The sequence below is a fragment of the Leptosomus discolor genome, chromosome 3 (genome assembly GCF_034619465.1).
Source record: "Leptosomus discolor isolate bLepDis1 chromosome 3, bLepDis1.hap2, whole genome shotgun sequence".
Classification (NCBI taxonomy): Eukaryota; Metazoa; Chordata; class Aves; order Leptosomiformes; family Leptosomidae; genus Leptosomus; species Leptosomus discolor.
Window position 1 is genome coordinate 42,527,428 of NC_141393.1, and position 25,154 is coordinate 42,552,581.

General features: G+C 44.9%; 1 protein-coding gene across 4 annotated transcripts in view; it reads right to left on the reverse strand.

Moving 5' to 3' along the window:
- Positions 1-25,154, reverse strand: part of MAPKBP1 (mitogen-activated protein kinase binding protein 1) — a 97,411-nt gene that overhangs the window by 29,590 nt on the left and 42,667 nt on the right. For 3 of the 4 annotated variants that reach the window (XM_086462112.1, XM_086462110.1, XM_086462109.1), the window contains exons 3-13: positions 15,409-15,471; positions 14,759-14,816; positions 11,562-11,732; positions 8,529-8,666; positions 7,514-7,696; positions 6,192-6,352; positions 3,748-3,937; positions 2,582-2,728; positions 1,473-1,657; positions 1,270-1,361; positions 769-894 (exon numbers count right to left, since the gene is read on the reverse strand). In XM_086462112.1, coding sequence (XP_086318238.1) covers positions 769-894; positions 1,270-1,361; positions 1,473-1,657; positions 2,582-2,728; positions 3,748-3,937; positions 6,192-6,352; positions 7,514-7,696; positions 8,529-8,666; positions 11,562-11,732; positions 14,759-14,816; positions 15,409-15,471 — 1,514 coding nt within the window. Of the gene's footprint in view, positions 1-768; positions 895-1,269; positions 1,362-1,472; positions 1,658-2,581; positions 2,729-3,747; positions 3,938-6,191; positions 6,353-6,884; positions 6,903-7,513; positions 7,697-8,528; positions 8,667-11,561; positions 11,733-14,758; positions 14,817-15,408; positions 15,472-25,154 lie in introns of all 4 variants that reach the window. The other variant, XM_086462111.1, reaches the window with a different exon arrangement.

A 25,154-nucleotide genomic window follows, 5' to 3' on the forward strand; every position in this document is an offset into this window, starting at 1 on the left:
CTCACTTTCTCCAGACTGATCCTGACCTTGAATTACTGACCTGTCTTATCACTATGGATTTGTCTGGTGATCTGGACTACTGGCTGGATCTAGGTACTGTCACTGGATTTGATCTGTTCCACCTTGTTCGGGTACTGTGGGACTTTCCCATTGCCAGTGAGGCCACTACCTTTGCCTGCCTTCCTGTCAGCCTTGGATACTGGCTTCCCCTGGCAGAGCAGCCAACCCTCACTGTTCTCGACAACAGCACAATACACTGCACTGAAGTCTGGCCATCAGTAGTAACTGAGCGCTGGGGATGCAGTGTGCTCCGTTACCATGAATTCAAAGTCTTATAGTGGTCTGCAATGACAAATTTACTTGTTACTAGTTAATCCCAAAATGTTTTTTGTGGGTTTGAGGATTTTTTTGGAGGTTGACTGTTCCACAATTCTCCTCACTAAGAACAGCGTGTAGCCATCTGACATCAGTTAAAGGGAGTAAATCATTACAGAAAACAGCTTTCCAAAGAAATGCTGAGGACTTCAATCAGGAGAGGTTTTTTCAGCAGGGAGGAAGAAGAGAAGCAAAAAAAAAACAAAAGGGAAAAGAAAGCAAGCGTCATCAAACATCACTTTCTGTTAGGAATGCAGCTACAGAAGATGAAAAAACAGCTGCAGCTTCAGCCTGGCCTAACCCAGTATTTAAGCAGTAAAAATTACTTTACAGCCACAATGGAACAACAGCCGTGCTCAAAGCCAGCTTTGGAGGGAGGCCATGATTCTCTACCTGCAAACTTCACAGCAGTGATGGAAGAAGAATGTTCATCCAGGGTCTGCTGCAGACTGTAGTCCTTTCCAGCATCCAAGACATGAATCAATCTATCCCGACTGGCTGAGGCTAAGAGCTTTAAGCCTGTCAGAAAGTTAAAAAGCATTCAAGACGATTCCCAAAAAGTCATTTGCTCTTCCAGACACTATTTTAAAACAGGTTCTCAAGCCATCTTAAGGACAAAACATTATACTGTAGCTAACTGCATGGATGGACACAAAGGAACGCCCCTGGATTTCACACTATAATAAGACAGAACAAGTTTCAATCTCAACCTACAATATTCCACGGAAAAGTATGAGAAAGGAGACTTTTTCGAAGTCTGGCCCAACACTACAAACCTGCTCTGAAATCCAGGAGCAGCTTACCACTGAAAATTCTGATACGTCATGGCTCGACACCCTGACTTGCTCAATGCTACATTCATATGCAAAAGGGAAGAAGCTCAATTGCATTTACCTGTGTCAGGTTTGGAGTACTCCAGACATAGTATCTCAGAGTCATGGGCTTCCACCTTCAGCATTTCCCTCAGAGACTGCAACTCATATATCCTAAAACACAACACGGCTGATTTCGGTACGTTTAATAAAATTAGCAAGATCTGATTTTGAATCTCACACCTGCCCAGCCCGCAATCTGCACAAGAAGCTCTATGGCATTACCTGAGAGTGCCTATCCTGTCCCCCGAGGCCAGATGCTCCCCACTGGGACTCACACAGACAGTACGTATCCCCACCTTTGTATCCATCACTTGTGCATCAGCTTTGTCTGCACTTCCCACTGAGTTGTAATCAGTGTCCAAAAGTACCTGAGTGTTGTCATCCACATAGATGATTTTCATCAAGTCCTGGGGATACAATACACCCGGAAATATTAACCAATTACAACATATTAAAGTGAAGCATCTGCCTTAGAAACTGCGCTCCTGGCCAACATATACACTTCATTGGCAGTAATGCTATAATTGGTGGAATCTGTTAGCTAGGAGGAAGCACTCAGCCCCTTCACATTGTATTATGAAAGTTTCACAGCTGTCTCATGATCATCCTTTGCAAAAGATTTCCCTTCAAACTAGAAACTAACAGCATCACCCACACAACAGACAAGCTCTGGGATTAGTGATTACAATGTAGTAGGGGACACAGCAAGAACCTGAAAGACTTCTAGGGATCATCCAAGTCAGCCCATGCCTTTTGAGAACTGACACAAAAAACAGGAGTTTTTTCCACCATGAGCAGATTACTGAGAACAGGCAGGTCAGGGCTGCTGTGCCCATGGATCTTCCAAATCTTCCAATGCAACTAAGAACAAAAACAAACATCCATAAGTAATCACTGTTCTGTATGAGTATCCTCCCTCTTATGTAGATGAAGTGAGTGTGAACTGTTTCTCATTCAGTTCTCTCAAACCTCTGTCTCATTGATTGCACCTTTTCCAAACAAATCTTAAAGTGGTTACACATTACAGAGATGTAGAAAAAGAGAAACAGCTCTCCTGAAGCATAAGGCATGAGTCATTTTGGAAGAAAGTAAGCTTGGAGAATCCTTGGGTAGTTTACGGAAAAAGCAATAGTCCCCAGGACCATTTCAGACAAACTGTCTTTCCACCTGATACTCCTTTCATGTTTCTTCAGGTTCATACATTTTACCAGTCTTGCGCTCTGTTTACAGAGAAGCTTGTGTTGACTTAGAGATCCAAAGAAGTTTGGGCCTTAATTTGGTAATACCTGTGCGTGAGGAAGAGCAACCCCAAGGGCAACCTAGGATCTTACGTTGCTGAGGATGTTGCGGTGCAGGGCTGTGCCGTGAATGTTGGAGCTCTCGGTGTTCCACAGACGAATGGTGTTGTCAGAGGAGCAGGTGATGAAAGAACCAGGGGGGAGGCATGACTGATTGTTGTCCTTCACTTCCGGATACATCTAAGGGCATGTAAAATCAACCCCTGAACAAGATTGCCTGGCACCTGGCATCCTAGACTCTGGTAGTAAGTTTCAAACCAAAATGAGATAAAAGGGCTGTGCTATCTGTTTTGTAAAGGCGAGAGCCAGCCAGTTCTCCTAATGAAAACCTGTTTGCAGACCAGAGCTTCATATTCACTTCAAACAAATGCTCATTGAGCTTCCTTGAATTTAGAACATCTTAAGAAGTGTGCAACAAGCCAGCATTCTTTGTTTCTAATAGTTTAAATAGAGCACCTCAAAGACCACGCAACAACCATGCAAGAACAACCTTGCACTGTGGTTTGCAACTTTCAACTACTGTCGATTTATAATCCCGAAGGAAAGGGTGAGATGCGATTAATAACAAAAAGAGTCCTCACCCTCTTCCCACATTCTCTACACTTCCCCCTTTCCTTACCACTGTTGGACACATTTCAACATATTAACAACTACATTGTTTCCTACACCTCCTTTCCTTCCCTCTGTCCCTCTAAGGAAAAGCCAACTAGACAGACCGGAAGATGACAGCCACTCGAGAGGCTAATTCTGGATGTCCTGGTAAACAGGTTAAGAAGAATAGAGTTGAGATATACCACTTGTCTCATTCCTTTGACTTTGGAACACTTACTCACCACAGAACTCAAACAATTTTTTTTTTTGAAGTTAGCAGTCAACTTTTGTGCATTTTGTGAAAGGAGCTCCTGCATTCAGCTTTGTTCAGTTCTGCTCCTTCTCCCACCTCTCACCTTTTAATGGTGAGATTATTTTTTTCCAATAACACACTGCATCCAAATGGATTTGGTCAGCTATTGTAGTGCAGCCAAAGAACTGTTCCCAGCTCCAACTGAAGCCCCGTAGCAACCACACTAACCACAGGAGGAAATCTGAGTCAATTCTTTCTCTCTGCAGTAAGTGTTTGCATTCAAATATGGCAGCTCTTCAGATGACTTCCTCAGCTGCAATTTGCAATCCAGCACTTGTGTCTGCACACAACATACCTCAATGTTCCACACGCAGGAAGAGTGGTACAAAGCAGAGTACACCTTGCCCACTTTCTTCGGGTCTTTGACATCCCACACATACAGGCTGTGGTCATTGTACACACAGGAAAGCCACTGGTTGGTGGGGTCAAAGGTCAAGGCAATCGTGTCGGGATACTTCGCATCAGCCATACCAGAGAAAAGACGACTGCAGAAAGAGAGAACAACAGCCTGGTTAACCTGTGCTCTCTTGGAGTCAGAGCAAGGAGGTGAAGCATGAGAGCTCAGATTCTCCACAGGGCGCTGGAGAGGTGAACAACACACTAGGGCATGTATAGGTAGAGAGAGCAGCTGGCTGGAAAGACCTGTCTTGTGAACAGCCAGAGTCCCAAAAGAAGCCCAAAAGTCTCATGGCAAAAATGTCATTCTCCTTGCCATCCAACTCGGAGTCCCACCACAGACAGGTGACTGAATCTCCCTGAAGAAGGACCAAACAGGACACTTGGTCATCACTCAAGATCATCACCACTGACCCCTGCATAACCAGGTGGTAAAATCCAAGTCAAATAATCTCAAAACAAAGGGGAGGGGGAGGATCATCTTTTGGTGGGTATTATATTTTATTCATTGATTGCAGGAACTGCTCTTCTGTGGGACCAAGCAAAAGAGTAAGTACTGCACTCAAAAGACAGGAGCTCATCAGCACAAGGGACAAAGGAATGATTTATTTCAGTGGCCACTTGTCTGACATGCTTCCTTCCACCCCTGCCCCACACACAGGCCAGCTTGGTGCTGCTTGCAGCAGCTCATGAAATGGGCAACTGCATATGGGTACCATCCTTTCTAGACAGCCAAGCTCTCTGATACAAACTTAAAACCAGAGGAATTCTGCGGAACAAGGAAACACCTCTTTCCCCAGGTTAGACCAAGATCACACCATGTGAACCCTGTATCTCCTCTACGAGGGTCCTCTGTTAAGTCTTGCTGACATGCACTTAAAGAAGGAGCTGCTCTCTCGACCTGACATGAACGCAGCCATCCCACAATGCTGCTAATGATATCGAAGGAGGTCATTAAAGCCAGAGTGCCAGGGGCTTGAGAGCAGGTAATTTAAAAGGACTGAGAGACATGCAGGGATGAGGGCCAAAGCGCATGTAGCACACCAGGCAACTAGAGCTCTGATTCTGCAAGTGCAAAGCTTTGAGGGCTAGAAGAGCACAGCCCAGAGACTATTGAAAAATCAAGTCATTGATACAGTTGTGGGCACTTCATTGAAGGCAACAGGCATCCCACAGAGAGGCTCTGGCATGCATGGGAATATAAGAGGTTCTGTGTTTTCAAGCTTCTTTGGAAGTAATTAAAAATATATAATTGGTGTTAAGATTTTAATGCATGTTTAAGAATCACATCAATATTTCTGCTCAACCGATCCATGAGAGCAGCAGAGAAGGTCCATATACACAATTGCTTGACTTTAGCACTACCAGAAACTGGTAACACTTCAAATTGAGAGCTCCTTTTCCAGCTCCCTTACTGGAATATCATTATCTCCCACTGACCTTCTGGAGGAAGACTATACAGTGCACTGTTTGCACACTTACCTCAAGTTCCCAAGAAAAGTTTAGAGAAAACCTTTTGAGACATAAGGAAAAAAAAAAAAAAAACACAAACAAGAAGAAATCCCCTTCCCCCCAAAAAAAGTATATATCTGTATATGCGGAAACTCCAGATATCCAGCTGAATGACGGCTGGTGGATTCATACACCTTTGGTTTTCTTTCCCCACTACTGACAGAAGCGGAAGAGGGCAACAGAAGAAGACTGGGAAAGCCTCCAGCCAGGACTGGCAAACAGCAACACATGAAGGGTTTTCTCTAGCATAAGACTCGACAAGCTGGCAGACAGAACTGTACAGAAATCACATTACCCACCTCAGAAGGTGAGAAATAGAGAGCCAAGGCAGAAGATACTGGAGCAAGATAGGAAAACAAGACAACAGAATGCACAAGACAAGATTGAAGGAGAAGAAAGGCTACAGACAACAGTACATTTGAGTCTTTGAAAAAATGCCCCATGAGAGCCTGGATGATGCTATATAATGATGATGCTAAGAGAGGCTTCAGCCCTTACCAGTGATAAACAAAGGATGTGCCATGGTACAGGAATAACTGAAGTGCATCACAGCACCCTGTGCCCTCTATCTGCTTGCTCCAACTAATGTCAGAAGGTCACCAGACCCGAGCAATCCCAGGGAGATAAGGAGCAAGACATGCTGTATAGTCCAGCAACCAGCTTTGGGCTGTAGCCCAGCCACATAAGGCAAGACTGCAACAACTGGGGGAGATTTGCAACAGGCTGCCAATTTTAATCCATAAAAAGAGCACACTCCAGATGGCAAAGGTCTGGGGAACAGTTCTAACCCCCACAAGCCTCCCTTGCTCCCTTCCACCCTCTCCACAGTACCTGGCCTCAGTCACACTCGCGATGTCTGTTCCCAGGAAGTGTGGCTTCGGCAGTGTCGTGACAAAGTGAAGGTTCAGAGGGTTAAAAATCCGCACAGTGCCATCGGCGCAGCCACAGAAGATGTAGTCGTGATTCACAGAGATGCAGTTTGCCACAGTGGCCTGAGGAGGACACAGCACACAAGAAGGTGAATAAGCAATGCGCTCACACTTCAAAGGTCACTAGACACACGACAGGGAGAATAGCAAATTGACAGACAAAGGAGTCATGGTCAGAAGAGCTGAAGTGAAGTCGAGCCCTGGGAGTAAGGAAAAGCCTAAAAATCCATTTTTCCTTTCTGAGGAGCTTCCCAGCCAAGGTCCATTGCAGATTCCAAGTGGTTAAGGAAAAGGCCCAGTTCCTCTGTGAACCACTGTGGTGGGAGGTCAGCAGAGCTACACATTTGCTCCAGCTGAGTCTTACTCTGAACACTGTTTTTTGTTCCTCTGTGACATTCAGCACCACTGGCAGGCAAGCAGCACCTCACCCTGTTCTAGCACACCAATACATTACCTGTCACAAGGGGATAAGAAAAGGAAAAAAAAAGGATTTTCTTCCCCTCCCATTGGGATCTGTACAGATGGCAGAAAATGGAACAAAATGGAGAGTGGTGATAAGGGGATGAGTTCAACGCAAAACTTTTTTCCAACTTACTGTGAAGCTGTCTGTATTCTGAGCAAGAGTGAAAGGCAGATTTTAGAGAGGAAAGGAAAGAAAAGAAGAAGCATTTCACTTCAGTGAAAGTGTGGAAAGATTTTCCCCTTGATTTTAATACACTGGATTCTTTCAGATGGGCATCTTACATTCAATTGAAAGGAAAATAAGCCTGATCAAATTCTTAACTATAGGCCAGCCGGTTGGTTTAGAATAGCCAAACCCACTAGTACCTGGGGAACCTGCTTCTGAGACGCACAAGCCCAGTAAGACACTGCAGAGTGGGTAGGAATCAGAATCCTTTTAAAGCTCCTACTTGTCCAGGCCAAGCTAGGAGGGACAACACAGGGGTTGCCAAAGTTACATAAGGACACTGCTTTGCCAGAAGAGCAGTAGCTGTAACGCTGAGGCTTGAGAATGAAAGAGCCTCAATGATTAATAAAATCCCTTTGCCAAGAAGCAACGCTACTTTTGCTTGGCCTTCCAGAGTAAATCACAGAGTGGCAGAAGCCCAACGACTTTCACTGCTGGTGGTCCAGCATCTTGCGCTCCGAATGCCCTTATTATTTGTTGTTCCTGCTCTGTTTCAGCAGGCACAAACACTGCAGGACAGAGGATGTAAAACTCACCCTCAGCTCCACCCACTTGTCTAGCAGCCTTTTTTCATTGAATTCACAGAGCAGGCCTGAGGATGTGATACAGAAGGTGCTGTCAGCTTTTTTGCCCCTTCCACAAGCCACGTCCGCAAAGAAATTGTTCCTCAGTTCTCCAAGCAATCCTGAGCGACCTAGCAAGGGGACTGTAGCATTGACCTACCAATAAAAAACAGTTTGTTAGAAACAGAGCAAGGCACTCCAGACAGACAGACATTTTTTGGAACATCAAGCCTTGAGTGCTGAAGTGCCTCAAAGAAAGAGAGCTGCAAACAGCCTACAAAGAGAGGTGGTGACATGTTTTACTTGATGCTGACCCACTGGCTGCATAGTGTATTGAGACCATCAGTATTAGGACGTCAGTGGAACAGCATGCTATTAGTGCCACCAAAACTGCGCATCCAAATATATGACCCAGAGACAGCAGACCAATCACTGGAAGATCAACCCTTCCATGGCCAATCTGTGACTTATACCAAATGCCAAAGCAGGGTCCAAGCAGGAAGTATGAACATCTGTTCATGAGTATGCAGAAAAATTAGCATACGTGGATTCTGTCCCCCTGAGAAGAACAGAACACCTAAAAGTTTAAACACTTTAGCTGATGCTTCAAAATAACACTCACAACCTTTTGAGATGCTCATATCAACATCAAACAGCTCTCCCCACCTCTGTGCTCCAAGGAGTTCAACGACTGCAGCTCTTTTCTAGTTGTTTTGTCCTTCGGTATATGTGATATTACTAAAGAACAAGCATGCTGCTATACAACTCTAGGAGCCATGCCCCTGCCTCAGTGCAGGACAAGACAAGCTTTTGGTGACTTTTGGTGCTACCAGCCCATGGGGAGACTGAGACTTGAGAGCCAGGGGTGGAGGGCTATCCTTGAATCCCAGCAAAATCAAAGAGTTCCCACTTCCCACAGCTCACTGGGGAAAAATCCATAAGACAGAAATGCCTCTTCAGCTTGGCCTTGATGCACCTTGACTCTCACCTTGGAGGTTTTGCTGTCATCCAGGTACCAGAACTTGATGTGTCGATTTCCAGCAGTGACAAAGTAACTGCAGTCCTCTGAGAATGACACGGCTGTCACTTTACTTGAGACTTTGTTGGCTGCCACTACAATGTTTTTCTGGAAACATAATTGTTTAGATAGCTTAATTTCTTTGCTCAGAAGCAAAGGAAACCCATTTTTCAATTTTCAATTACAGGCACGTATCCAGTACAAGCGCTGCAGCAGGGAAAATACAAGGCCCAAACTATTCCCTATTCACCCCTGAATACAACCTCCCCAGCATTAGCTGGGAGCATTGATTTGGCAGATAGTACATTTGCATTAAATTCCACTTCCACATCGACTGGGATTGAGAACAAATCAGCAGGCACTAGTGCCTGCAGGAACTTGCTATCTGAGCCATGACAAACATGTTGGTTTCACACAATCACCAGGAGCTCAGAGCAAACCTATTTCCCTTTCTAAACAACAAAGGCATATGTAGGGCAGCACAAGGAGGAGCTCTCCCAGCCTCCAGGCAGCAACGAGGGCAAGGCACTCAAGGTGGGGAACAGGTATTTTCCACAGGGAAAACAGTACTAGTGCATCCATAAATTCTCTCTTCTTTTTAAAGACATGATACTTTATTGAAAGACCCAAAACACAAAAAGACCATGCCTGTATTGGAAGGGACAAAGCAAAATCTCCTACACCACAAATGTGCACCTCAAAATGTCAGAGTCTGGGAAAGGAAGAAGAACATGTCAGGAACATAAAACAGGAGTGGATGATGCCCAAGCAGAACAGTCAGATGGCAGGAGCTCCCTGTCCACAATACCAGCACTCAGTTTTCCTCCCCCTGTCTTTCCCCAGGGATTGGTAGAAACAAGAATAAAAAAGTTTTCCCCTCCGCCTGTGGTGGGTTTTCAACCATGCAGCACATGGCTGACAACAGTGCACCACCCTTCCTTTTAGGGACCCTGTTGCTTCCAGTCTTCCCAACACAATGCTCTCTCACACAAACCATGTCACTCCAAGGGCCCCATTGGACTGTGTGCTGACAGAACTGAACAAACTGGCAATAGAGGAGTCCAGGCTGCTGCACCATCACCCCCAACCCAGACTGGGGGAAAAGCAAGGGGGACAGCTATTAACATAACTTCTTTCAAGACAGTAGACAGAAAAAGGCTTAACGCCCTTGCAGACCTCAACATCCGGATTGTTGCTGTGGCCTTTCTTTAGGGAAGCAAGGGGAGCCTACAGACAGCAGGGTTTTTCTTTTCCATCACAGTCAAATGACTGAGTAAGTCTCCTAGCCAGGAAAAACAGGGAAATTGAAGCAGCAGCACAGTGGGTAGAAGAAGGGTTGTGGTTAAAAGCACAGGAAAGTGCTTCAGGAGATCTGTTTTCACATCCTGGTCTCTTATTGTTCTTTGACTTTGGTCAGGTAAAGTCTCTCTAGTTTTGGTACCCAGCCTGCAAAGTAAAGGCTAGCTGGACCTCCCGACAGTCACAGTCTGTGTATCCTTAAAGTGCGTGTTCTTCTGCACAGAGGAGTGAGATAGTCCTTACCTCACAAGCTCTTATGCACATAATTATAAACAGGAACACAGTGAACAGAAACACCTACATAAGCAAGGGAAAACAAAGCTACTTGTACTGTCCCACACATGCCATGCATTATGACCATCTCCAAGTCTCTCCTTTCATTTGTATAACTAGAAAGAACCAAAAGGCTGAGCACTCAATTTTCAACACTGACATACAAACATTTTATCACTACACGGTTCAGCTATACAAAAAAATAGCAAGGTCAAACTTCAGCTCATGCAGGAGAGAACTAAAAGTGAGATCTTAAATTACAGCACAGGAAATGTGACAAAGAAAGTAACATACTAAATGAGCACAGACTTACAAGCTGCAAGAGAAGAGAAGGCTCTGGGGAGACCTTACAGTGGCCTTCCAGTACCAAAGGGGGCCTACAGGAAAGACGGGGAGGGACTCTTTATCAGGGAGGGCAGTGATAGGACGAGGGGTAACAGTTTCAAACTGAAAGAGGGGAGATTGAGATTAGATATTAGGATGAAATTCTTTACTCTGAGGGTGGTGAGGCACTGGAAGAGGTTGCCCAGAGAAGCTGTGGATGCCCCCTCCCTGGAAGTGTTCAAGGTCAGGCTGGATGGGGCTTTGAGCAACCTGGTCTGGTGGAAAGGTGTCCCTGCCCATGGCAGGGGGGTTGGAACTGGATGGTCTTGAAGGTCCTTTCCAACCCAAACCATTCCGTGATTCTATGATCATGTGAGATTTAATAGATGCACTGAATTTTTTTTTTTTTTCAATCACTTCTCTTTTAGAGATGGTTATAGCATCTGAAGAGGTAGCAGAAGCTGAATAAGTGCTTAGGATTTCCCAATAGAGAAGACTCCAAGCCTACTGACAATAAATGTTTCTTTTCTTTTAGCGAACAGCACACACTTTAATGTTTTCTAGTGAATAAGACACAGGCTTTGTTTCCACAGAGCGCTGCCCCAACCCACTGACAGACACGGTGATGTGCATTGGCCTTCACCCACTCTATGTTCCCTTTCTCAGTCATCAAGGATGGATCAGACAAGCCCTGACACAACAAAAACAAAACAAGCCAAGAGCATCCACTACACCACAAAAGAAATCCCTGGCTGATGACAGTTTCCTTCTTCAACCTCATAAATTCATTTGTAATAAGGCTCTAAAAAAGCACAAGGCTTTGACAAGGTTTCAAAGTCCAGGCTTTTCTGGCTGGACAGCAAGATGTCACACATCTCCAAGTATAAAGAATCTCCCTTCACTAGAGTGACTTAGATCTTCCCTAAGGGATCATAGCTCTTTTCATATCCAAACTTGTCTGTGTCTATGAATGTCAAAAAACAAGGAACGGCAACAGAATTAAAGAAAAAAGCAGAAAGCAAAGTGGAACTGAAATAGTTTACAGACTGTCCACTCTTTTTAATTTAGCAACATCCCGTAGTCCACACAATCTCCTAGAGAACTTACCTTCCATGACCACACGTTGACAATCATGTCATGCTGGTAGCCCACTGAAACAATGTACTTGGAGCTGGGGGAGAAGGCCACACAGGCCACGCCATACTTGTGCTCCTGGAGCTCAGCCACCTGGGTTCGCTCAGCCACATCCCACACCCGAACTGCTGGCATGTGTCCACTCTGGAGGGGACAAAAACAGACACAGAACAGGAAACGTAATCCCTGAGGTCAGTTCTGAGAGATTCGACCACATAAATGTGGGGAGATTTGGAAAAAGATGTCTAGATGCTGCATTCACAATAGGGTTAGAGGTTCCTTTGATTCTTTAAAGCCCAGGTTGAGACTCACAACCTAAGAAGCATATGGATTTCAACAGGCATCTGAAAGAATTAATACAGTCTCCCCTGCTTTAATCCTTTCCTTATGCTACTCACAAAACAGCGAGAAACTAGAACAATACTTTTGATGCACATCCCTGATCTTTGCAATAGGAGCTCATGAAAAGGATTATAATAGATCGTATCTCTGGACACAGTGACCCAAAAGGCCCTCACATCCTCTGCTCCTAACACAGTGTGGACATCTGAGATCTCAAGGCAGGTCATGCCATACAGAAACATGACATGACTGTTGTGGTAACTATCATACACCATTTGAGGGAGGCCTCTGCAAGACTAGCTGCATCATTTCTGTCACAATGGTAATAAACTGATGCATGCTGCCTGAAAGATTATGGGCAGGGTAGTGTCAGAGAAAAAGACATTGAGGGAACAGAGCCCCTGGTTTTACGTTTGTTCTCCAGAGAAACAAAAGGTCATAGACTTCAGAAATGCCAATTTAGGACCTACTGCCAGGCAATTTCATTCTTTTGTTTAATTGTTTGTTATTAAACCAAAATAAAACAAGGTGCACAAGATGAGCTGAAACGCTGGTCAAAAATGTGCCTGATGGGCAAATCCTACTCAAGAGCCTGCTCATGATTTCTCATTGAAGTCTGTCAAAACAGTAGCTTGCAAGATAACATATCCATGGCAACATGGCAAAATAGTACCTTTTCTGATCAGTTTTAATTAAGTCATTTGATTGTGTGGGCGAAGCAAGTCTGATCATAGGGAGAAGTCAAAGCTTTAAAAACTCAGAATTGTACATGTTTTAATTGTCTTGTTCAAAAGCTTTGCCAAGCAACTGCTTGTGGCCTAGAAAAATGCTGTGGTCAGATTCAGTTGTTACAGTTCCCCCTTCTGCAAGGCAGAGCTCAGGTCTCAAGGTGGCTAGCAGGATGTTAGAATGAGTTGAAATAGCTGCTCTTCAAAGCACTTGCTGTACTTACATACATACATATGTGTGTATATGTATACATATATGTATTTCCCAGCATCTTAGTATACACCCCAAGACCTCAACAAATTGTATTTGTATTTCATCATTTAAGAAATGGTCACCAAATGTGAGCTGTGTGATGCCCATGGATGAGGAATGCAAGCCGCCATGGGGAGAAAGAAAGAAAAAAAAAAAAAAAAGAAAGAAAAATTTATTCTGGATTTGAAATGTATAAAAGACATTTAATATGTACGGTGGCCAAGGACTAAACTTCATGCCCTCCTTCCTGAAAAGCCAGCCATGCAGAAAACTAAGGTGCTACTAGGCAGAATTAGCATGAGGCTGCTAAAAGTGAGCTGGATAAAGTGAACTCAGAAAGCATTTTCCTATGGGACAGAGGTTGAACTAAGACGAGACTGCTGACACCGGCAGGGGACACTGCTACACTAAGTAATACCTCAAATGGCAGATATGTGGGAGGATACCAAAAAGAGAAATGGTTTTACAACAGGGCAAGAGGAGACATGTTTTGCAACAAGGCAAAAAAAGCTTTCAAGTATAACTGGAAAGGCTTTTTTTTTTTTTTTTAATATCTGAACTTGCCATTTACCCCAATGAAGTTTCAAACTGAAAAGTCTGAGTTGTCAGTAAGAAAAATATCCACTTCATTTTTCACCACTTTTCCTCCCCCTCATGAAAAGAGTAGAGCACCAGAGATATTAAAAGAAAAGAAGACACCAGAATCATCAAAACTGAACACTAGAGAGAAAAAGACATCTATCTATTATCATTTTAATACAAAGGGGGTTTATTACATTAAGACTCCTAGAGTGTAATGAGGCATTAAAACAAATTACAGCTATAAGACCCCATCCTTTCACTAAAAAGTTAGTAACAACAAAAGTTAGTAACAACAAGTCTCTGCTCTGATGGAGAATTTGTGCTTACTTTTCCTGTGTCAAGGTAGCCTCCACCACAAACTACTGTTGTTTCTATCCTTGGCCTGATCCATACAGGATTCAGGCCCAGCTTGCAAGCCACCCAGTGACATGACAGCTGCCATCATGGTGACTGCACTAGGGACCTCTGGTGTGAACAGCTTCCGCCTTGACAGCTCTGACACAGGGCTGTGACATACTTCTCTGTGGCTGAGGCTCAGGAGGGGACCTGTTTCACATACGTTCCCTCCCCACATCTTACAGAGGCACAAAGACTTGTGGTGAATTACCATTGATCACACACAAGAGCAAACTGAGCCCAACTGTATGGGGGGCAGTCAGCGTTCCTGTGGATTTCTAACATCCAGCAATTCCAGCCTCATGACACAGACCATGTCTTGAACTTCTAACACAGAACAGACACACAGTGCACTCGTCCTTATCCTCCCCCTCAGGCATGTTTGGAAAGAGGAAACAATTGTCACCCCCAGCCATAACATATAATACCAAACCACAGGCACCAACATCTTCTGTCACTATCCTTAAAGCTCCATTCCATGGGCACTTTTCACTTTTTCCGCAACACTGTTACTGGCTTCAGATACTTCCTGAAATCCTAAAGCAACGATGCCAAACTCAGACCAAGATTAAGGACCATCCAGGTACTCTTCATTGATCCTAGAGCAGGGTCATGCTGTGTGTCCTTCCACTTATTTTCACTCTACCTTCAGCCCACAGATGCCACTCCAGAAGATCCATCCCCCAAGCTGATGAGAGACAACACACTGAAACACTGCCAGCAGGAGCACCCAGAGCCATCCATAACCCAGTAGGGCCACCCAGAGATGCAACACTGGAATAGACTCGTCTGTGTTGTTTCTTCTAACTCTCTCTGCCTTGCTTCAAAATGCAATGGACAAGGTGTGCCCTCTCTCCTCTCACACTTACCTCTCCTGTAACCAGATATTTTCCATCTGGAGAGAAAGCGAGTGCTGTAATTGTTTTCCTAAAACAGAGAAAATGACACTGAGAAGCATTTCCAACATATGATGTCATTTCAATACATCATGACTGGGGAGTAGGTTGGGATGAACTGGAAAGAGGCTAAAATTACACATAATAGCCTGACACAATGGTTTTGCTTCACCAGAGGTCTAACACTTGCCATGGGGATTTCTGCTGCCCAAGTCTCAAGCAGCCTGCCTACAGCACCAGAAAAGCCCCAAAAGTCAAGCTTCATCCTTGTGTCTTTATTCCAGATGCAGGACCATGTCCCAGTCCTGGCTTTAAGAAGGTCATAGCTTTAGGTGGAGAAAAAAAAAGGTCAGATACCATGGAGTTCCAGTAAGATCTCCTCCATGTTATGCCTATTAGCAATTCCTCATGGGACCACAATGTGTATGAGGTGATACCTCATCAGTAATAGCACCTCACATTAGAGGGAGCTGGAGTCAAACCAGCAGGCAACCTCTCCCCATGGAAGCTCTTACCAAGGGGATTTAGCCTGGAGCAACAGCAGCTCCTGCATTTCACTCAAGCCATAAAAACTTTGAATTCACCTCCCACAGAAAGCAAGCCCATCTCCAAGCTTCACTCACCTGGAACTGTTGAGAATATGGTGTTGCTTATTTTTTCTAGGGTTGAACAGCACAACAACACATCTAGGTGGAGGAAACAGAACAAAAGAGTTGACATGACCACATGTATAAAGAAAATCAAAGAGCAGCAGCAAAAGCAGCCTCAAAAAGCTGCTTCATCCCCTAATCTGACAGACTGAGCTGGGGTTAACCAGAAGTCACAAAGAAAAATAGCAGCCCAGAGGAAAATCAGAGGAGTTGATGTTGAGGAGTACCACGTGCTAGTACCACAAATAGTTACCCTTCTAGCATCTGACTGCTCAAACTGGAGAGAAAGGTTAACCATGAAAGTTTGTGCAACAGCCCTAATGGATTATGTCCCCTGCCATAAAAGTTACCCTATGTACTGGGCACCAAACCAGCATCTCTAGAACAGAGTAAGAAGGTCAGGAAGAAGGAAAGAGGGGATCTTTCAGAAAAGCTCCTGCAGGGAAAGACGGGGCAGTAAAGAGGCAAAATATCTGCGCTTGGCCATAACACTAGACAGGACAGAAACTGTTGACTATAGCACAAGAAGTGGCTGGCCAGTTGAAAAGCAAGACAGATAATGCCAAAAACTATTGATCCAAGGGACAAATCTGAATAAACAACTTGCTCAGGGACTTTGCAGAAATCTCTCAGCAAGATGAACTGCAAAAGGCAGCAGTAGTAAACTCCTGCTAAGCAACATGATCACCTCCACTGGAAGCAAAACAGTCATTTTTGGGGGGGGAGTGGAGGGAAGAAGAAGCCCCAGTTCCCCACTGGTCTTGCCCATAGCCCATTGCCTTGGTGCCTCAGCCCACCACAACCAGCCTGGGGCAGTCTCTGCTACCGGAGCCTTCCTCACTCTTCACGAACACCCTACACACAATATTTAAATCCTCATGTAACAGCATGCATCTCGTAGCAGAGAGCAGCAGTGACCAGCAACAGAAAACGCATGGCCCTTACTGCCCGCTCCCAAAAGCATAACTGTTAAGAGAATAAAAGGAGATAGAACAGCAACTGCTCTAATGACTTTGTGCCCTGTCTCTCACTTCACCTCTAAAGTAGAAATCATGGGTTTTGCCTGTCCATCTGCTAGTACATGCTGCCAGAGCTTGCAGAGTTCCATCCCCTCCTTTGCTGCAGTGCCAGGGGAGCACTGCAGGATGCCCCTGCTCCACTGCCAGCAGCCTGCACCATGCTGGGGACTTAATTCACATCACCACCATGCTAAGGCTTGCCCGCAATGTGTGCCAGGCTACAGAGATCAGTCAGAGGGAAAAACACACAGGACAGAGAAGCACAGCAGTTGGCCTGAAGCAGCAAAGCAGAAATGCAAGAACTGCAGCATCACAGAAACCTACTGCAGCACCTCACCCACAGACCTCATCAACATTTCAAGACAGGTGGCGCACGCTCATGCGCAGGACTAGGCACACCTTGGCACCATACTGCCCAGGACAACAGCTGCGTCATTCCAGGCCCGGCTCAACGTTCCCAGCAGCAGGCAGGGCTAGCAGTGCTGCAGGCACAACTCAGGGTTGATAGGGACCTGCGACGTCTATGACATCCCCTCACCTGGCCCAGGCAGCTGACCTGTTCCTTGGTCTGACCGGGCTACCCTGCCAGGAGTAGTGTAAATGTTGAAATTGAAAAGAGAGCAGAAAGGAGAACTGATGCACCAAGACCTTGAGCTCAAAGCCCTTGGCTGAAGCTGTCACGTTCCATTGACATTGCTAGCTCAAAGCGGACAGTCAGAGGCTACCAAAGCTTTAACCTCCAAAGTACCAACCATTCACAAGATATGCTCCCTTCGCCTTAGACTACTCTACTCCTCTCCACCCATACTATTCCACCCACTCTACTCCTCTCGTGCCCCACCCTGAAGGCTAAGGCAATAAAGGCACCAAACTTTCTTGATAGTTAAGGCAGCCATGGTTGGAGAGGTAATCTTGTGGAAGAGCAGGGAAAGTGTAAATAAGCAGTTTGTTTAGACCAGGATTGATCCTTCTGCTCTTTTTACCCTGGGGAACCAATATGGAGAGTTTCAAGTCAAAGCTATGCTATATATTTCTGAGGGATTAGTGTAAAGAAGCAGGTGGTTTGTGATCCATTAACAAGTCAAGGGAGGTTAAGCCTCGCAAATCATGACATATGCAATAGGAAGTTAGCAGATGTGAAAATCTGCCTAATCCCAAGCCCCTGGCTAATCAGAAAAGCAAAGCAAAACCCCGTTATGTGGAGTTGGATAGGGTTAATGGACCAAAACCCTGCTGAGTTATGACAGTGACTAATTGTGCTCAAAATAAGCTTCAAAAAACCATAAAGAATAAAGGAAAGACATGAAATCCTGGCAAAGACTTTCTTATGCAGCTCTTAAATTTAACTTTCTGGTTTATTGTGAGGACCTCTGCAGAAAAACAGGACTTCAGAGAAATAAACATAGTCTAAAAAACACAGGAAAGATGCAAAATACAACCATGGTCTTCAAACCAGGCAAGCAAACAAACCACTTCCTAGAATAGTATAGTGAACCACAAAGGTGCAGGGCTTTGCCATTACTAACTTACACGACAGAGCCTTTGACCACTTACAGTAATGAATTTTAGCTCAGTTGCACTCCGGAGAGCGCTGTCTGGCAGCAGGCTTCCTCCCCCCCACTCCCAGCCCTTGGCCAAGTCCAGAGCCCACACTGAAGGTAAGAGCCACCCAGCTCACGCATCAAGGCAAATCAACAAACCGTTCCAAGGGCCACATGGCTTCCAGTGCCAGAGCAGCCATCACAAACATGGATATTTTAACCTTAAGACAACTCTACACTCGATTCACTGAGTTTGATCCATAATTAATAAACTCTATGTGGAGGGTTGGGGGGGGAATAAATCATAGTATCTCCTTACTAGTCAGCAAGCATTGACTTATGCCACAAAAAGGTAATTTTAACTCATAGACTCAGTGAAACAAGAATGTACGTTGTTATGTTCAGTTGCAAGCTAATAACTAACATAACTTGCTAACTGGTTGGGACCTTCCACGCCAATAAAGTCATTCAGCCAGAATAAACTAGTTTTCCAACTTGCTTTCTTAGAGTATCTACTACCCAGCAAAAGCTACCCCACTGCTTTGCTGTCCCATGCCGATTTTTCACCATCACTCTGCTGTCTGCCACACACAAGGGCAATGAATACTCCAGCCAACTCCAAGGACACCTGATTCAGCAAGATGTCAGGCCACAAACTGCCAATCTCACAGCAGGACACAAGATACTGTCCTGGGAGTCAGGAGCACCCAACTCTGAAAACTGGCTCCCTCTCAAAATGCCAGGGAAGGTTTCTAGTCCACTCCATCCTAGAGAGCATATCTCTTTGATGAGCAGAAATTAACCATCTCTAGCACTTCAACCTCTTCTGAGTGCTCAGGGTGGCCTTGATTGCCTGCTCAGACACTCAAAGCTCAGCTTGGTGTGGCCCCAGAGCAGCTCTTCCACTCCACGCAGCCAGCAAGTCATTCCCTTGCAGAACCTGCAGTGGTTCCCCAAACAAGGTAGCTCAGAGCCCATCAGTACTCTGGGCATGCCCTGTTCTAACAAAGGAAATTGGTCTAGCAAAATAAAGGGAATGGAGACACTGAGTGGTCAGATCGCTGACGCACCTACTCCACACTACCTCCAAGTCCAGTAAGCCTACCAAGCCCTCAGGAGACTCAAAGTTTCTATTCCCTTCCATTTATGCTGGCTTTAATCTTTAAAGCAGTTAAAATAATAAAAATAATTACCATGCATACAAGAGCATACACCCATCTATCCATCCTCTGCCTTTGTCTGCTCCTTTACAAGACTGCACTCAGTATTTTACAGCCAGAGGGATGGAAAGGATGCAAGGGAAAAGAGCAGTGATCTTTTTGTTTCTAGCTTCCAGCTGTGAATGTAGACCAAGCAAAGTACTTCAAACCTGCACTTCTATAATGGCCACCTTACCTCTTCCACCCGCCCCACCCCTTTCCCAAATTGAAGCTTTCAAAACAAATTCAAATTCCCATGACATCTTTGTCTGAAGAGACCTTTTTAAATGCTAGTGCCAACATGCAAATTAAGACTAGCTCCAAAAGCACCTTACATGGGACCTACAGAAAGAAACACTGATCCTGGTGCACACTAGCTGTTTAGAAGGTCAACATTGTTAGCACCCTTGTTTCAACACAAACCCTACCTCCTCTGCAGCTGCAGGCAGGGCTTGATGACCACAGCATCTTTTTAATCCACAAGTATATTCTGATTTCCAAGACATTTATAGAAACTATTCACTGCTGTATGGATTACTGCTGTACAAACCATCTATCAGCCAGCTGAGATCAAGTGTCCTGTTTGCATGCCGGTTCCTGCAGAGGCCGTTGGCAATGGCAAAGATATTTAAAGGTATTATTTCTAGGTCTATGATGCCACTCCACAACCTTTAAGTACACCTTCGTGATGCAAACAGGTTTTTAAAACCACTTGGCTTTGGAATCTCTCCCAGTTCTCTTTCTTGTGGGACATTCAGTCAACCTCAAACAGAAGGGAAGGACAGAATCAGCTCTCACAGCGATGTCAAAGGTTTTTGCAGACAACCTGAGCTGTCTCCATCAAAATCGGACCATTTGGGTCAGTCAACAAGAAAGTGGTGAAAGGTTCCTTGAAGAGCCTTCCATGAAGGCACAGCCCTATCTTATACGTGCACAACTGTGCACCATATATGCAGATAAAAAGCTAGTGTTGCTTCAAAGGAGGAGGAGAAGATGGGGGAGAAGGGAATGTCACAGCAGTTTCCATCACCTCCAGCAAGAGGAAAAAACCCAAAATATTAAAAAGAAGCAATTTCCCTAAGCTAAATATAGGAGCAGGAATGGAGAGGAATCAGTCGTCAGTACCACATTTACACTAAGTATCTGACTCACTAAGTCAGCAGCAGTGGATCACTCCATGCAGCTCTCCCCACCTTTACTTCTGCCTTTTCTCCTACTGGCTTCACTCCTGCTCTTCCCAAAAATCCTAGTTCCTGGGCATTTTACTCTTCTCATTGTCCTCTTGATTCCTCGCACAGCCCTCTAGTCTCAGTTGCCTTCCCCCAGCCACCTCCTTCCTCACCCTTCTTCAGTAAGCTAAGAAAAATCAGATTTCTGCAGAAGTCAGTTTTCTTCTTTCCTTCTTCTGCAAGCCACACTCTCCTCCAGGGTCCTTGGGAAAATTAAAAGTCCATTATAGCATTCCTTTCCAAGTTATCCGTCAACTCAGTGTTGCCCTGTCTTGTGGGGCACATGATTGGAGGCAGAGTTCATGAGTCAAGTCCTTCTCAGGTCAAGTCCTCCTCTCCTAAATGCGTTGCAGCCTATGCTATAAAGGGGATGCTGTATGGAGGAAAGAAAATGCCATTAAGACATCAAAACAAACGTTGGCTTTCTTTTTTTCCCACAATATATTCCTTTCATACTGCTGCAAGAATAAATGAAAAGAGCTAACAGTCCCATCCCTTCAAAATTGGTCCATTTCTCAATTTCTGGCTCATACTCTGCTCTCTTCCCCCCACCCAAAGCTATTCAAATGAGAGCACAATAGCTTCCTACGCACTAAATGCATGAAAAAGAAAAAAGACATTGATAAGAACAAAATCTTTTTTACACTGCACTGGTTGCCAAGGGAAGCTTGATCAGAGTGAAGCAGTGTCTACAAAAGCTGGTGTTAATTTTCTCTGTGGCAACTCTTCCTGCCAAAAAGCTTCTTTAATTCATAGCCAGTACTGGGAGTGCGTTAACGGCGATGAGAGAGGATGTGCACGCTGACTATGTAACTGAATAGGTATTTTCACGCAAGCTATATTAATCACATGCATGCTGAGAAGAAAGATGTATCTGTTGAGAGGTTAAGATTTGGGTGTTGCTGCCTGAGCAGAAAAGCCTTTGGAGCTCCCTGCACCACATCATGACCAAGATGACTGGAAAGGTGGGAGCTGGAGAGATGCAGCTAAATTCACGCTTCAGAGATCAGCACAGGCTAATGAAAAGCTGCAAATGCTGAACACAAAACACACTGTGAAAGAGAAAGCAATCGATACATTTAGAGTGTTGCTAGGCTAATAGAGTAGGAATTTCTGATTGCCAACCAGGGACACCTTTGTTCTGTTTAAAAGGCTGTGTGGCACCCCAAACCTGCAGGAGTGGGAGCTCAAACACACCAGAAAACAGGCTCTGCTCCAAAAAACACAAGAAGAATGGCCGCACCAGGCTAAACTAAAGTCCAGTATCTTGCCTGCAGAAGCCCAGGCCTAGGGAAGAACAGGGCAGATTTTAGAGATACTTGTCCAGACTATTCTCCCAGCCTCCAGAAAATTTACATTCGGAAATACCTTAAGCCAGTGGGCACACATACACAGGAAGAGGGAAAGCAGCACAGTAAATTGAGTCCATAAGAAGGCAGAGCAGAACTGACAAGAAAGATTTGTAGGGATAATCCCCGAAGCGACAACAGCACCCTCTGCTCCCCCCACCACTGCAGCCTATTGAATTCACATCACCCATTGCATTGACCGATAGGGCAGATGTGTCCAGTACCAGGGAACACAAGATGAAGGAGCCAAATAGCCTCTCTGTCTCTGCCCAGTGTCATTTGCTTTGCATGACCACAGGACAGTGCTCTGATTACTCTCCTCAGCTGAGGTAGGGTAACACCAGCGACACCTCCCTTCCCATTCAACCTTCAATGGACTGAGACAGAAGAGCAAACCATGCAAGAGAACAAACACTACATCCCCAACAGATGTGAACCACCACACATGGAACACTCTACCTTAGCATGGAAACCTCCAACACTAGGTTATTTCAAGGTCTCTTTTTAAAGGGGCAGAGCAGAAGAGAGAGAAGGAGTTTTAAAACCAGCAACTCTTCTGACACTGGGCAAACATAAGGCAGAGTTATGATTCAGGGAAACAAACTCAGACTCCATGCTTCACACGAAATGGATGCAGGGGCAAAAGACAGCCTGGGTCCTGTTTCCCACCGGGAAAGTTGTACGTAACTCCACAGCAGCCACGCTGGAGCCAGAGACACAGCGGTAGTGCCCTCGGGAGAGTGATGGCTTTTCACAGAGCTGCACAATAAGGAGGCACCTTTTCTGGGAGGCAAAGAGCTAAGCCAGACAGAGATTGTGAAAGACTTGGGCAAGAAGGGCATGTGGGGAAAGTAGAGGGGAGAAATGGACTCAGAGGAAAACCACAGAATTTAAACCAGCTTACAAACTGGGAAGCATTACAGTTGCAAGGAAGATGAAAATTATTCCAGTTAATTGTTATGGCTCATGGCTGCCTAGTCACCAGTGATTCAGCAGGAACTTCACCTTCAAAACACCCCAATTCCCTTTGACACTCCAAAGCCAGGAAAGGAAAAAAAAAACCCTCATATATGAGAAACCAGGGATAAAACCCTGCCCCAGCAGAAGCAGGGACAGGCCATCTCCCCTGCCTTGCAGAACATCCCATCTCTCCCCCAGCCTGCAGCAAAGGTAGGTGGAATAGCGAAGCCAAGCAAAGCAGCAGCTGCACCTACACGCACTGAATTGCCTCTCAGCTTGCATGTCTGACAAGCTTCAAAGGACATAAGGCACTGATGACAAATGCATGTGCACACACACATATATATGTGTGTAGATATATATACACACATGCAGACATATGGTTCATGGTTGATTATAAAATGCACACACAGACACACAACATATATAGAGTCCACATTCCTCCCTCCCTCTTTCCAAAACCACTCGCTTCCCCAGGGGCAGGGAAGCAATGCCAGCAATACACCTACATGAAGCATTAAATCAACTGGGCTGGGAGTAGGAGTTGCAGAGCTGCGTTTTATTTCAGCACTCTTGGCAAACACCCACTGAACATCGCAAATGAGCAGCAGCCCCGGGGGCCAGAGCAATGGGTAACTGATGATAGGAAGGCTGGGGGAATAAAAGGATGGCTGAGACAGTTCATGACAAGAAAACGTGCTGATCAGTCAGACAGGAGAGACTGAGAAGCAGTAGAAAATGGAGCCTTAAGCAGAACCTGGCTGGTCCCGCATGTGACCACGAGGGATGAAACAAACAGCCAGAACATGACTGAAAACCTGAAGAGCTTTACACAAGGCAGTGAATGCAACTTTTTCCAGGATGGATGCTACAGAATCACAGCATACTGTGTTAATTCTTGAGAAAGGACTTGTCTCCATACACTGAGGACTCCTCCCAAAGTTACAGCTGTCACAAGCACATTGACAAGTAGAAGAGAACAACTCTCTATCCTGACAGACCAGCCAAGACACCTGCTTTGGGGATCTTTCGCTCCCCAGTTGTGCACCACCCCTCCACTTGCTCTCAAGAGCCAGTCCCTCTTCAGTCCGCATCTGGCTGACAGCCCCAGATTTGCCATTCTCAGTAACAGGCCTTGGGCTTCCTGAGCTTGCTCACTCTGAACTCTTCTTGACCTGCCTGTAGCTCTGTTTTACTTGGTTGAGCTGCGACAACAATTTCTCTAACTGACCAGGTGTCTATGGTTAATTTGTTTTACTTCTGTTTATCTTTGTGTGAATACAACCATAGTTTTATATAAATAACAGTAACAAGCAGTTATTTTATGTGGATTGAGATATTTACAGTTAACACAGTGATGCTATGGAGAGAAATGCAGGCATGGTATGATAGCAGAGGCCTTGAGAAGCAGAGATACGGACTGCAGTGCAGAGGAGTACAGGCATGGGATGATAAGAGATGAGGCACATGCTTGGCAGCAGAGACCCCATGGCTGTGAACAACTCACCCACGGCCTGTTAAAGAAATACAGACCTGGAGCTGAACAAAACAAGGTTTAGGAGTAACAAAGAAAACAAAAAAATAATACTCAACACGCATGAAAGACGCCATACATAGTGAATTCTGAAGCATCATGGAGCTGCAGGCCAACTAAAATAGACAAGAAAGTGTGTTAGCAAACACATAAAAAATGACCCAGGTGAACCCTCGAGTGAGGAAGAATCCAGCAACATCTGCATCATACTCCTCCCAGTCAAGGGCTACGAAGGCTGAAAATTGACAGTGTTACCCCCCAATGCCTGACTGTAAGATCCAGAGGAGCTACACAAGGGTGAGCATAGCACCAGTAAAAACTAACAGAAACGAAGAAACGTGTTACAGTTTTAGTTGTGTTATCACAATTACTGAGACTTTTTCTATATAGAAGTATTCTAATGCATTATTATTCTTTCTCTTTCTGTAATAATTAGTGGTAAAATTATTCTTGAATTAGAATGTTAAGAATTCAGTTATACTAATAATAAACTCTTGTCTTTTTTTTATTTATACACAGAGCCCATATATACAAGGTGTCCTTCCTCTTTGCCCATGAACAACTCTGAGTGTAACAAAGCTGAAGGAGAGTGCCTCAGAGAAAATGAAAGATAAGTTGAAGAAAAAAAAAGAAAAAATATTTTAAAACCCCAGGCAAATTCCAATTCAGAGGGAAAGGCAAGAAAAACAAGAGATAAAGAGAAGCAAAGTTTACAATAAAATTCCTGCAGAATAAACAAATCTGCCATCAAGCGCTGAGCAAATTTAGCATCTCCAGCCCAACAAGATGAGAGCTCTCTCTGAAGGCACCTCCCTGGGAGCAAGCAGCTCCCTGCAGAGATTTGCAGACCCAGCTGGTCTTACACAGGAACATCTGGCTCTACACCTC